The sequence below is a fragment of the Rattus norvegicus genome, chromosome 5, assembly GCF_036323735.1.
Source record: "Rattus norvegicus strain BN/NHsdMcwi chromosome 5, GRCr8, whole genome shotgun sequence".
NCBI lineage: Eukaryota > Metazoa > Chordata > Mammalia > Rodentia > Muridae > Rattus > Rattus norvegicus.
The window spans coordinates 137,323,343-137,337,436 of NC_086023.1; the positions used below are offsets into that span (position 1 = coordinate 137,323,343).

General features: G+C 49.4%; 2 protein-coding genes and 1 pseudogene across 3 annotated transcripts; all 3 read left to right on the top strand.

Moving 5' to 3' along the window:
- The first annotated feature begins 3,804 nt into the window (after positions 1-3,804).
- Positions 3,805-4,224, top strand: Tmem258l2 (transmembrane protein 258 like 2). The gene has a single exon (XM_039111194.2). The coding sequence runs from the start codon at positions 3,863-3,865 to the stop codon at positions 4,100-4,102; it is 240 nt and encodes a 79-aa protein (XP_038967122.1). The 5' UTR covers positions 3,805-3,862; the 3' UTR covers positions 4,103-4,224.
- Positions 4,889-5,527, top strand: Rps5-ps1 (ribosomal protein S5, pseudogene 1; annotated as a pseudogene).
- Positions 10,800-13,958, top strand: C5h1orf210 (similar to human chromosome 1 open reading frame 210). Of its 2 annotated transcripts, none has more exons than NM_001108674.2 (3): positions 10,800-11,009; positions 12,906-13,012; positions 13,184-13,958. In NM_001108674.2, exons 2-3 carry the CDS (start codon positions 12,985-12,987, stop codon positions 13,498-13,500), a joined length of 345 nt encoding a protein of 114 aa, NP_001102144.1. In that variant the 5' UTR covers positions 10,800-11,009; positions 12,906-12,984; the 3' UTR covers positions 13,501-13,958. The 2 variants fall into 2 exon arrangements, with proteins under 2 accessions (NP_001102144.1, NP_001406419.1); NM_001419490.1 differs by lacking the exon at positions 10,800-11,009 and adding an exon at positions 11,056-11,100.
- The last annotated feature ends 136 nt before the right edge of the window (positions 13,959-14,094 follow it).

The following is a 14,094-nucleotide window of genomic DNA, read 5'->3' on the forward strand; positions in this document are numbered from 1 at the left end:
GATAGCCCAGAACCTGTCTTATCAAGGATTGGATCCCCAGAGCAACTCACTTCCTGGTGCTACTGTCCACCCGCCTCCTCCTGTCTCCCACATAACCTCTCTAGTATGCCTGCCCAGCCTTTCCATTGTGCCCACTCCCCTGCCACAGCCAAGTCCCTTGGCCCCTCTCTCAGTCACTTGGTCATCCTTGCCTGGCGGATCCCCAGGACTGAGGCCCTCTCTTCACCTTCTCCCCACCTACTTACTCTTGGAATGGCAGAGAAACAAACACAGTCGCCTGATGCTGGTTAATCTTCCAGTCAGCTTGACTGGATTAGAATCACCCAGGAGAGAATGCTAGGTGTGTTTGTGAGGCTGTTTCCAGGGAGGTTTAGCTGACGAGGGGAGACCCACCCAGAAAGCAGTGACACCATCCCCTAGTGGACTGACTAAGAATTCTGGGAAAATGGAGAAGGCAGGTGCAGCACCAGATTTCACGATTCTGCCATCTGACTGTGGCCTATGTGACCAGAACAGGACATAACCAGCGACTTTATGCTTCCACCGCTATGCCTTCCCACCATGATGGACTTTGTCCCTTTCTTTATACTGTGACCCCCAGATTAATCCCTCTTCCTGTAAGCTGCCTTTGTCAGCTATTCGGCCACAGCAATGAGAGAGACAGCTAAGACACCAGCACTAGACTGATCACACACTGAACCTGTTCTCTCTCCCTTCCCTGGGGTGATGAATTCCCACCCTTCTCTCCTCCAACTTCAGCCTCCCCATCCCACGCTTCCTGCACATCGCTTCCTATTGCTCTGGAAAAACAACGCCACCAAAGAGAACTTCCTGAAGCTTGCACCTAAGCCCTGATGTATTTACCTATATAGGTCACCTTCCTCGTGTGACTCAGAGGAACTCTTTCCAAAGCTAGTTCTGTGCACCTGACCCCACCTTTGACTCCTTGGGAATAGCCCCACTCCGTTTCATCGAGCTCCTTCCAGTCTCCCCTGCGTTATTCTGATCAGCATATGAACATAGTCCCTCCTCAAAGAAAATCATTTTCTTCCTTCTCCAGGCCCCTCTCCAGTGTCTGCTGTTTCTGTGTTTCTTTACAGCAGAATTCCCCGAAGAGAGTCGTCTCTGATTTTCTGTTTGCAGGCACATGTACCCTTCAATCCAGCACACCACAAATCAGGGGGGTCAAGGTACTCAGAGACTCCCGCTTGCCGGTTTCATAGCATAATTGACTTACTTGTAGCATTAAGAGCTAACCAAGCCCTCTCCCTTTAAATGCTTTGTTCTCTGGCCAGGTCGCCCGTCACTGGTTTGCCTCTTAACCACACAGGCCACTCCCTAGTTCACCAGTCTCCTGGCCTGCCTCTCCTCTCCCTGACCTCTGGCACGCTCCATGGTTTTCTCTCTCACCTGCTAGTTGGCTATCTTGCCCAGACCCACAATTTTTGTTTTGTTTTGTTTTGTTTTGTTTTGTTTTGTTTTGTTTTGTTTTGTTTTGTTTGCTGGTTTCCACATTTTGCTGGTTCTCCATCATACATGCTCAGGACTGCTACATCTGGGCCACTTTATACTATGCATACTGTATGTGTTTCTAGGATGTTTCTTAGGTATCCAATGCGCCCCCAAACTGAGGGTCCTAGCAGCAGAGTTCCCCATATCTTGTCCCACTATGGTCTTCCTGCTTTGGCTCTGATCTTCTGGACGGGATTCTTGATTTCTGTCATTTTGCCAAATCCGAAATCCAATATGCAAATCTTATCGACTTGGCTGTCAAGTTGTATCTGTAATCTGAACATTTTCTCTACTGCCTCCTGGCTTCCCTGAGGCCACATCTACTCTGACTTAAATGCTTGCATCAGCCTTCAAGCTGACCTCCCTGCTTCTACCAGGGCTCCTCAAGTTCAAAACTGCAGTGAATGGGTCACCCTCAGGCGGAACAGACTTACAAGCCTGAGACACTGATATTCATTTTCTCACCTTCCTTGCACACTCTGTCTAGTAGCATCGTTCCCATTGTTTGGGCAAGGCAGCCGTGCTCTCTGCTGTTTTTTCTTCTCCCCAGATATTGACACGGTCATGATCTCATTTCATCCAGCCCTCCCTCTACAGTCAGGGTTATGATTTGACCCCGGAGTGTCTCCCCCAGTCTCATACTTTGAATGCTTGCTCCCCGGCTGGCGGTACTGTTTGGGGGAGTTCTCAAAACTTTGAGGAGTGGGGCCTAACTGGTAGGCCACTGGGTTACTGGGGAGTATGTTGTCTCCGCCCACTTCCTGTCTTGCTCTCCGCTTGTTGGTCTGCACACCATGTTGTAAACAGTCTGTGACATGCTTCCCTAGGCGAACTGGCTCCTTAGCCACACCCTCCCTGCCATCTTGGACTGAGAGCCTCTCAAACTGTAAACCCAGACCAACCTTCCCTCCCTGAATTCCTTTTTGTCAGGTAGTGTGGTCACAGTGATAGAAAAGTTATTCATTAAATATATATATATATATATATATATATTTTTATTGTGGGCCATCAAAATGGTTTCTGGGTAAAAGAACCTGCTACCAAGCCTGATGATCTAAGTTTGATCCCCGGAATCCACGTGGTAGAAAGGGGGAGCTGACTCCTGAAGGTTGTCCTCTGACTTCCACAAGCATGCTGTAGCGTGTGTGTGTGTGTGTGTGTGTGTGTGTGTGTGTGCACACGTGTGCAAAAATAAAAAAATTACTAATAAAATGTAATAGTTGGGGCTGGGGATTTAGCTCAGTGGTAGAGCGCTTACCTAGGAAGCGCAAGGCCCTGGGTTCGGTCCCCAGCTCCGAAAAAAAGAACCAAAAAAAAAAAAATGTAATAGTTATTAAATGTTGTAAATTTTGCATCAGCGGTGGGGACACTACTTTGATTAAATCTAACCATGTGGCTTTTAGGCCTTTAGAGCCAGTTTTTGGTAGGAATTTGGAAGCATTTGGAGAAGCAGTCTACAGAAGCCCTAAAATACTACAAGCAGAATTTAATGGGTGACTTTGTGGGATTTCAGAAGCTGGAATCCTGGCAGGAGTGTGGACAATAAAGGCTGTGGTCATGAAGTTTCAGATGGGAACTGTTGGGTCAGGAGTTGCCTAAAAATCACACAAACACCGATCTCAGTCAGACTGGGATGCTTTATTGAATGTACACCCTGTAACCGATTGATCAGGGCCATAGCCCAGAATTCAAGGGCAGAGCCACTACCCCAAACAACTTTCTCTGTCAGCTCATAAAGGTTAAAACCGCAAACCCCACAATAAACTCATATGCAGATGCAGGAAGTGCTGCCTGGTGGTCAGCTCCGACTCAAGCCATTTTAGACATAACAGTTCACGTTGACCTTTAATTTGATGGGTCCTATGTAAAGCTTTATGGGAATTCTTAAGACTAACAAGCCTCATACCGAATATAATAGGATATGTAATCAGCATGATCTTGCTCTGAGTCCAATTACTTTTCTGCGTCAATGACTGGCAGACATGTTACAGCAATAATAGGAAATAGCTGGCAGGCATGGAACAAAATGGCTACAGCTATGCTAGGGTGGCAGCCCTCAACAGGAACAAAAGTACTGTGAATTTGGGTGAGAGGCTTTTCCTGTTATATTCTGGCAAGGGCTTGTCTGCATTTTCCCTTTATTCTGAAACACTGAGTGAGACTGAATTCACAAATGATGTGCTAATTCAGCAGAGAAAACTCCAAGGTGGCCCAGCATTCAGGCTGCAGTGCAGTTATGGCTGACTGACTTTAGTTAGGTTTATAGTGAGGACTGCCAACAAATAGCAGAGAGGGGAAAAGTAAAAGAGTTGTGGGTGGGCGATCAGTGGTTTATCCTGTGCGGGGCAAAATGGAGCTCGAGGCCATGAGTAGGTATACCAGCCCAGTGAACCCAGCTGTCTTCCCTCACCTGACTGTGGTACTTCTGGCCATCGGCATGTTCTTCACTGCCTGGTTCTTCGTTTATGAGGTCACCTCTACCAAGTACACGTGCGATGTTTACAAAGAGCTCCTCATCTCCTTGGTGGCCTCCCTCTTCATGGGCTTTGGAGTCCTCTTCCTCCTGCTGTGGGTGAGCATCTACGTATGAGTGTCCAAGGGTACCCACCAGGCGGCTCACCAATTCTCTGCTTTTGTAAATTAATTTTTTACCATTGCTACATGTCCCACCTGCTGTTTACAATAAAGGCAGATGTGTGAAAAAAAAAAAAAGAGTTGTGGGTAAGGAAGCCATAGTTGAGAGAGAGAGAGAGAGAGAGAGAGAGAGAGAGAGAGAGAGACCATTAAAGAGAAGCTGTAGTGGTGCACACCTTTAATCCCAGTTAAGAGACAGAGGCAAGGGGTTGGGGATTTAGCTCAGTGGTAGAGCACTTGCCTAGCAAGTGGAAGGCCCTGGGTTCAGTCCCCAGCTCCGGAAAAAAAAAAAAAAAAAAGAGGCAAAAGCAAGAAGATCTCGGTGAGTTCAAGGCCAACTTGGTCTCCTGATCTACACAGAAAGTTCCAGAACAACTAGGGTTACATAAAGAGATTCTGTACCAAAAGAGAGAGTGAAAGCGAGAGTGAGAGCAAGAGAGTGTGTGTGAAATTGAGAGACAGAGAGAGACAGAGAGAGGGAGACAGAGAGAGAGAGAGAGAGACAGAGAGAGACAGAGAGAGAGACAGAGAGACAGAGAGAGACAGAGAGACAGAGAGAGACAGAGAGAGACGACAGAGAGACAGAGAGAGACAGAGAGACAGAGAGACTCACAGAGCTGTGCATAGGAAAAAAGATGCCTTGAATACCTTCAGGAACTGGTAAAACCCTACCTTTCCTTTGCAAAGACTGTACCACCATGTGTTCTACTCCAGTGGGTCCATTGAAAGAAGTGTTTTTCCATCTTCATATCTGTGCCAGGACGGTGCATGGTCCACACAGAGCTACCGAGAAGCCTGGTCTGCGCCTTCAGAATGACAAGAGTGGGAGACAGTCACACCAGCGGTGGCAGAAACCCAGACATCAAGCCCTTTAGGAAATGGAGCAGTAATGATGTGCAGATTAATGATATTTCTCCACAGGATTGCATTGCTGTGAAGGAGAAGTATGCCAAGTACCTGCCCTACAGTATGAAACGGTACATTCTGCAAAGCACAACGTCCTATCAAGTGTGCCTTTGAGATTATCCACCTGCTCACTGGTGAGAACCTTCTGCAGGTCCTGGTGAGTGCCATCATCAAGTTCCCCCCACCCCACCCCCCTGCCCCTCGGGAAGACTCAACACAGATTGGGTGGGCCACCGGTGACATGGCAGGCTGTGGACATTCCCCCACTGTGCCGAGTGAATCAAGCCATCTGGTTGCTGTGCACAGGTGCTCCCGAGGTTTCTGGAACATCAAGACCTTGCAGATGAGCTCATCGATGCTGCCAAGGGCTCCTCCAACTCTTAGAACATCAAGAAGAAAGACGAACTGAAGCGTTCGGCCAAGCCTAGGCACTGATTTCCCAGCTGCTGCCTAATAAACTGTGTGCCCTTTGGGATGCCCCCTCTCCCAAAAAAGGTAGTTTTTCCAACTTCGACCACCCAGACACTCTTCTGCAACCGTGGTCCGATGAGCATGACAGCTGCTGAAGCTGGCATTAGAACTTGGTATCATTCATGTAGTGCTGACCAACGGAGTTGGATAACCATTCTTAAAGATTCCAGAGAGGAACCGTGAGGCCCGGCAATGTAATAGGGTTGAGGTCCCTACCAGTTATCGATAAACCCGCGAAATAAGTCCCAAGTTGCAGTGGAGACTCTAGGATGTCTGAGATGCCAGAACGTGGTGTCTTCCGAGGAGAGCTGCAGGTACAAAAGGGACCTGCAAGACCAAGAGAAGAGGCCATGTGTGCTGAGAACAAAATAAGCCACAGAGACAATGCTGTCTAGGTCTGTGGGAGCTCATGTCATGATACGCTGTCCCTGGATGTTGGTCATGGCACTACGGAGGCTTAACGTTAGCCTCACTGGCCTTGCTTTGATCTCACTCTTTCTTCTCATAGCAAGATCCCTCTCTTTTTTTTTTTTTCAGAGCTGGGGACCGAACCCAGGGCCTTGCGCTTGCTAGGCAAGCGCTCTACCACTGAGCTAAATCCCCAACCCTGATCCCTCTCCTTTTAAGATAGAATGTGTTGCAGTAAAAATAAAAACTCTAGCACGACCGGTTCCTGTGCATACCCTGGCGGTCATGCTCTCACTAGTTCCAGCTCCAGCGGGCCATTGGAACTAGCGCTAATTTATCTCTCCCCCCTCCCCCTCCCCCTCCCCTTCCTCCTCCCCCCTCCCCCTCGTACTTTTTTTTTTTTTTTTTGGTTCTTTTTTTCGGAGCTGGAGACCAAACCCAGGGCCTTGCGCTTCCTCGGCAAGCGCTCTACCACTGAGCTAAATCCCCAACCCCTCCCCGTGTACTTTTTGAGCCCACTGTCTGCGAGCCATTCCAACACAGCACCTTGTCAGGCCGCCCCACCCCCACTCACAGCTCTCTTGGCTGGTTTCCACCAGGCCAGGCATACAGCATCTTAATTCCATGGCTGGCCCAGTACATCCGGCAACCATACACTCTCTTGAACTCAATTAAGTTGCCACATGAAAGAAGACATCACACAATATCCTCTGATCCAATTGATAAGATATAATTTGCCCATGTAGACAACACAAAATCCTGTACACACCCATTTCTTAAGAACAGTCATAACAACCTGTAACTATGTGTGCACAGAGAAGAATCTTAACGTCCGCCGCCATGTTCTCTCAGCTGCTTCCCCCACCCCCACCCCCACCGTACCTGTCTTCACCTGAATAATGACATCAACCTACAAGAATGTTGACTCTGTACCACTGTACATTGGGAGTTTATAACTTCACTTTACATACAGGGAGGGACTCACAGCTAAGAGATTATTCTGAGTTTCAGGGGAGACTCCACATAGACTTTTGAATAATGTTAGAAACATTAAGTTTCTGTGGACACTTGAAGTTGGACTAAATTTCACATTTTAAAGATTCTTACACCATAAGCCTTTGGGGATGGAGTTTGGGTATGAAATGTCGCTCATAGGCTCATGTTAAGAATGCTTGGTCCGCAGCCACTGATGGTAACTGGGAGGGTCTCAAACCAACTGGAGGAGGCAGGTTTCTAGGTCCTCGAGGGTGTGTCATCTTCGACCATTTCCTACTTTGATGTCTGCTTCTGTTTCCACCCTTGATACGAACAACTCCCATCACACTCTCTCACTTGCCACAACTTGAACGACCGGCATACTTTCCCTCTCGTGATAGACTGAAGTGTCCGAGACAGTGAGCCCAAACCAGTCCTTCCTCCTTCGAGCTGTGTCTGTCCGTGTGCTGGTCACAGCAATAGAAAAGTGCCTAAGCCAGTGAGTCCCTCTTATCCCGATCTTCTGAAGTCACAGCCCCCTGCCATGTTCACATGAAGCACTTTTACTCTGGAAAAGGATGATTTATTTTATTGTATGTGTGTGGTGTTTTGCCAGCCTGTGTGCCTATGCGATTGCTGCATGCTAGTTCCTGTCCAGTGCTGGTGAGAAGAGGTGTCAGATGCCCTAGAACTGAAGTTACAGATGCTTTTGAGTAGCCATATGAATGCTGGGAATTAAACCCAGGCCCTCTGAAGGAACATGTGCTCTTCACCACCGAGCCATCTCTCCTGTCCCTGTTTTACTTTCAACACTCACTGTTATCTGAAACACTCTTCTTTCTCAGCTGGGGTAGTGCCCATCATTGTTATGGGAGACCAATGGCAGCAGCGTGCGCAGCCTTACCTCACGGTTGCCAGGTGTCAGGGAAAGGTCGGACTGCATCAGAGCTGTGTAAACGCTTATGGGATGGTGTGCATTGTGTCAATATTCGTAGAATAAAGGACTGATGGGTGTGTAGGGGACCATTTGTTTATTTCCTCTGCCAGGGATTCATGACATTTCTTTTTCTCAGAGCCTCATTTTCTCCATTTGGCAAGGGGATAATTAGCATCTCCCTCACAGGATGGCCATGAGAACCAATGAACTGGTCCTTTCAAAAGTTGGCACAGGACTGGGTGTGGAGGAAGCACACACCTTTAATCCTAGTACTCTGGAGGCAGGGGCAGTGAGTCTGAGGTCAACCTGGTCTACATAGTGAATTATAGAGCTACATAATGAGACTATTTTAATAAAATAAGTAAGTGTATGTGTTGCATATATTATTATATTTATACAAAATGTCCAGAAAAGGCAAATCAACAGACTGAAGGGACAGGGGCAAAGAAAAGAGGAGAGCTGTGGCACAATGTAGACTGGGAAAAAAAGGGCCCAGTGATGAGTTAACCTGGCAAGGGGCTAGTACTGGAACCAGGGACAGAGGACATGATAGGGGGAACGGGTAGAGAATGTCCTTTGGTGTGAGAAAAGTACCATGACTTCAGTAAGAACCACACAGTATTGTGATCCCATAAGGTACCAATTTCCATGCTTGAAAGTGTCCAACAGGATGGGTTTTAGGTCTTGAGAATAGGGTTCTATTACAGAAACGTCGCCAATTAAAAACAAGCACGGTGCCTGAGATATCATAGGTGTTGATTAGATTAGCTGTTGGTGAATGATTTCTTAGCTTCAAAAATAAAATAAAACCCACTTTTCATGGTGCCTCGCTGTCTTACCTTTAATAATATCCACGTCCCTCTCATTTGTTCCACCTCCCAGGCCCCGCCTCCCAGGCCCCACCTCCCAGGCCGTCTAGATTGTCTCCCCATTTTCACGGGATCCCGCTTTTCCTCAACCTGCACCTCCATCCCACCACATCTCCATCTTCCTCTCCATTCCTCCCAGGTTCTTCACCTGTCAATTATTAATTTACTTTATTTACTTATATCAATTATTAATTTATGTCAACTCATCAGTTTATTTCAGAAATATTCACTGGTACCATTACAGATGTTGGGGATAAGACATGATAACAAGATAGATACAGACATCGTATGATGGCTCATAGCTCTGAGCTGTGGAAGCAAAGGGCAAAGCAAAAGAGAGGAGAGGGCAGTGCGTCCCAGACTAGGGAGTGGCAGGGAAGTTTTGTTTTAAAAGCTCCCAAGTTGGGACTGGAGAAGTGAGGAGCCTTGGAGGAATACTTTTCTGGGGGAAAGCTAGAGATAGCTATGGTGCAGGAGTTGTAAGTGTCGGTTGGAAAGTTAGGGTCACAGCGTGCAGAGCCCAGAAAGCGGGAGCATTGCAGGGTCTGGGCAAAGAATGGAGGTGAACTGAGGCACGGAGTAGAGTGGGAAGGGGCCCAGTGACTGGGAAGGGTCAGAGTTGAGGTGGCAAGGGGCTCTTACTGGTGAAGTGGGGAGGACTTCATCCTTACAGACTCTAGGTCTTGAATATTAACTCCCAACCTCTAGACGATCCCGCCATGCTCCTGCCGAAACAAAGCAAAGCAGAACAAGAACCCTCAAGACAGACGGAGTGGGACAGCACATGCCTTTAACTCCAACACGTGGGAAGCAGAAAGAGGTGGATTTGTCTTTCCAAGGCATCTTGGGCCACACAGGGAGATCCTGCTTCAAAATAAAATCAAACATACACTTAGCCAAAACAACACAACAAACACCTCATGAGACCCAGAAATCTTGGAAAGGAAGAGACCGAGTGCCCATTAGCAATGTTGGCCCCAAAGGGCTTGCCTTGCTACAAGCTGCCACACCCTACCAGTGTCCCCAGCAAGGCTTGGGAGCAGTTGTGGGAAGAAGTGATCTGAAAAGCCACAGTACTTCGCAATGGAGATTAAGACAAGCATTCAATTTAAGGCCCTGAACCCACGCTGGCTATAGGCAAGAGGAAATGGATGTTGCTCCCAACTGGGAGAGACTTTGGGACAGGCAACTTGTCTGTGTGGAGAAGCAGCCATTGCTTCTGGATGAGCCAGGGCTGCAGGCGATGCCTACCGCTCAACATCCTAACGCATCCTCTAGAAGATAAAACAGATTTTCTCAGGCCTGAAGCCTGTAAATTATTAACCCTTCCGGTTCCTGCTCTCTTCTCTCCCTTCCCACTCCCCAGCCCTTTGTCCGTAAATTGAAAACCTCTTGGAACTTTTCTTTAATCATCCACTTGGCAACTCCTCTGGGCAGCCTTCTCTCCAGCTGTGCCCTGCTGCTTCTGTGGATCCTGGAGTACCCATACACCTGCCGTCCTTTCTCTCGGAGTTATCTGTGGATCTTGTCCAGCCTTGGGTACTATGCTGGGTATCTGAGGCTATCTTCCACCCTGGGAGAACTTCCAGGTATCTAGGAGGCAGGCTGGGTGGGGATGAGCCCAAGACCCTGACAAACACTGAACCAAGGGTGTCCCAGGCTATGCTGGCCAGGGCAGAGGTGACCCCTGAGCTGTATCTTGAAGGACAATGAGGCACTTGTCCTCAAGATTGAGGCAAAGAGAAAGAAGAGAGAGGCCTAAGGGCCTGGCAAGTAGATCGAAGGTACCAGGAGACCCAAAGTTTGAACCCCTGAGTAGATGCTTCAGTGTACACACACACACACACACACACACACACACACACACACACACACACACACGCCCGCATCGTGTGCTAGCACTTTTCAGGAGAGATGGGAACATGCTTGGTTCTCTCAGGCTGGGAAGACTTCTCACTGCTCTCTACCCCGATGGTACCATCTGGCTTGTTGCCTTTACAGGTCTGTAAAACTCCCAACTTCAACTTTGAACTTTGTACCAGCCCTGGAAATCCATTTGTTTATCAGGGCTGGTAGCCTCGCCTGCTGAGATCTGTCCCTTCAGGGACAGGCTGGACCCCTGCTGCATTCCAGTTGCACTAATCCACGGCAGTGGGGGAGGGAGCAAGCTTGCTCCCCCCTCAACACTTGGTGAGGTGTGAGCTGAGTCCTCTCTGCTGAGGGAACTGCAAATCCCGGCGGCCGTCCGCCCTCCCTTCACCTGCACTTCCGCCCCGCCCACCCTGCCACCGTTCCAGGTGAGTCAAGCTTCTGCTCTGGCCCGCCCACCTGTCCAGGTTCAGCAGTCTCAGCCGGAAGCCACCTCCACGGACTGTGCACTGTCTGAAGGTGGGAGCGGAGACGGGATGTTGGGGTCGTGGGAGAGGGTGCTCAGGTTTCTTCTGATCCACAAGGGCTCCTGTGTGCAGCAGAGAAACTAGATCCAGTTGAGTGCGAGTGTGTCTGCAGATTTGAGGGGTGTGATTATGGCGTTGTGGGTTGTGAAATGACAGTTGGAGGGGGATGGGCAGTCAAGTGTGGGCTGTGAGTTCAGAGGCATTCGGAACGTGACTTTGTGTGTATCTTTGGGAAGAATTTACGGAGCAGGGCAGGGAAAGAAGGGAACAGGTGTAAAACCTTTGAAAGGTGTAAACGAACCCATTGTAGTATACAAACAGTTGTCTTTTGAGTACTGAGTGCCTTTTAGGTCTCCAGAAGGCAACCGAAGGTTGCTTGGAAATGAATGAGCAAACTAGGCACGTCCCGTTTCTGAGGCTTCCCTCCCCCACACAATTGCTTCTCTCCCCACACTCCTGCATTCACTTTACAAGCCTGGTGCACTGAGCCCAGAAACCCAGCTTCCCAGCCCCCCACCACAGCAGGCACACACCAGCCTACCCAGCCCTCTGCCTCAGGGAAATGTGTGACTGGTAAAGGCCAGTTCTGACTGGATGCTGCTGAAGCCCAGGTCACCTGTAGACGCTGGAGCAACCTCACCAGCAGGACGGTCCGATCTGAATGATAACTCTGAGAGCTGAGGAGTGAACAAGCTTAGTCTCGTGCTGGGTTTTCAGTCTCCCCTGTGCCCCAACTAAGAACAGGATTCGTTTGGCCTGTCGGGGAGCTGTAGTACTAGACTCAGAGTTGGCTGCAGGAGTGGATGGGAGAAGGTTACATGCCTGTTAGGAGATGGCAGCTGGGGACGGGTAGCTAGAGGGACAAAGAGCAGGTAACCTGACCTGCTGTGGCAGAGGATAGGAAGGAAGGCTGAGCCACTGGAGCAGGAGGCACTGCATCTTGAGTGAGGGCATCCTTTGGGTACCACATGAAGAAGTATGTCCAGGGAGGCCTCTAAGCTGGGTTTTCAGTTCCCTGCCTGGCCATTCTGCCCAGGGACACTTCTGACTCTTGACACCCTCCAGTAGACACTGCCTGGCCCCAGCCGTCCCCCTCTTCCTTCCCTAGCTGTGCCTCAGATTCATATGCATCTCTCCACACACTGTTGACCCTCTGAGGCTTCCGAGCCTCATCTCATACATGTGTTCTTCTCAAACTCAGACGCCCTTCCCCAAGGCTTTCCCAGCCCCGAGTGCCATGACCCTCCCTCATCGGGCCCTTTTTATACTTAGGTGGTCCTCTGAGATGGTTCCACTGGAAGGCCTGGGGGAAGCCTGGCTCTCTGTTCTCCATGTTCTTCTGTTCTGTCGAGGTCTGCTCCAGAGCTGAGTAGCCCCACACAATTGCTATTGGACTGCCTCTCCCCTGACTGAGATCAGCTTGCCAGGGAGCGTGCCAGGCTGCGTTCTGGTGTCAGAGCCCTGAGTTCAAATTCTGGGGCCTCAGCTGAATCACTTTCCATTTTGGGGCCTCAGTGCATGCACCAGTAAAGCAGGAATGGCGTTATACTTATGTAATGGGTTTTGTGAGCACACTGCTAGTGCCAAATCCTTAAGGGATGGCTATTAAGAACATCAGGAATTCCATTGTTGGTCAGTTCTAGAGCTGAAATCCGCGGGCAGCAGCTTTGGGTCTATTCCGTGGGCCAGTGGTGTGGGAAGTGGCCCTGTCCTCAGCATGTATAATACTCCGACATGGCTGTAAGTCTAGTGTGGAAGGCGTGCCCTCTGTGTAACCCTTACACCTCTATTTTTCAGGGCTTGTGCCCCAGGGCTGCCTGGAGCCTTGGGTGTCCCTGGAGCCAGGACTTTTTCTGGCAGAAGCCAAGGCTCACCGATGTCGTCCACGACTGCAGCAAACTTAAGTGAGTGGTAGAGAGGTGTGGATGGTTGAAGACAGATTGGGTCCCCTCAGCTGCTGAGATGGGAGGAAGGGCTCTCTCTGCCCACACTCTCTTAGCCTGCCTGCCCCCCACCAACCGCCCCCGAGTAGCTCCATCAGGTAACTGCTTGTAACTCCATCTCTTTCTCTGCAGCCTTGTCCTTAGGGGTCACCAATGCATCAACCTTGGATCCTGGACAGGGCACCGGGGGCCGGGCATGGCCTGTGCTGGTAGGGGTTGTGCTGGGGGCGGTGGTCCTCTCCATACTCATAGCACTCGCTGCCAAGTGCCACCTCTGCCGCAAATACCGTGCCAGCTACCAGCATCGCCCGCTGTCCGGAACAGGAGTTGGGAACCGCCCACAGGTGGGTGAGGATGAGGATGACGACGGCTTCATCGAGGACAATTACATTCAGCCTGGGGCTGGTGAGATGGAGACTACAGGAAGCCGGGACCACTTCTCTCTATAAGTCCCATCTTTGGACACTTCCCTCCATGCCTGGCAGTTTAAAGACAGTGACACCTCAAGTCTCAGGGTCAGAATTCGCTAGTACCTAACGCTTGACCAGGAACCTGTTTTCTGACATTGGTCGCCAAAGTGACAATTCTGTTTCTCATTAACTCTCCGAGGCTCCCCGCTGTCCCAGGATACAGCCTGACAGTGCATGAACGTGGGAAAAGGCCCCTGTGAGCAGACCTCTTGATTGCCTTTCTTTGACCCCCACTTCCTACTTTACCCACTTCTTGGGCTGCATTGACACCCCTCACGAAGGCAGCCCCGACCTACAAGTCCTGGGATTTCACACAGGTCCCAGCAGAAGACCGTGCCAAACTTCTTACCGAATATTTTTTTCTTTTCAATAAAGTATATGACTTGGTTATAATATATCATGTTTTTCACAGTAATTAATAAATCTATTTTAATGTTGGATTAGCATAAGAAATCGTTCCTTTTACATTTCTCCAAACCTAAAGGCATTGCTCATAGCTGGAAGATACTGCCCAGACCTTCTTTCCTTCAGCATCTCTCTGGCTACAGTTTATTTTATTAAAATGGCTTAGAA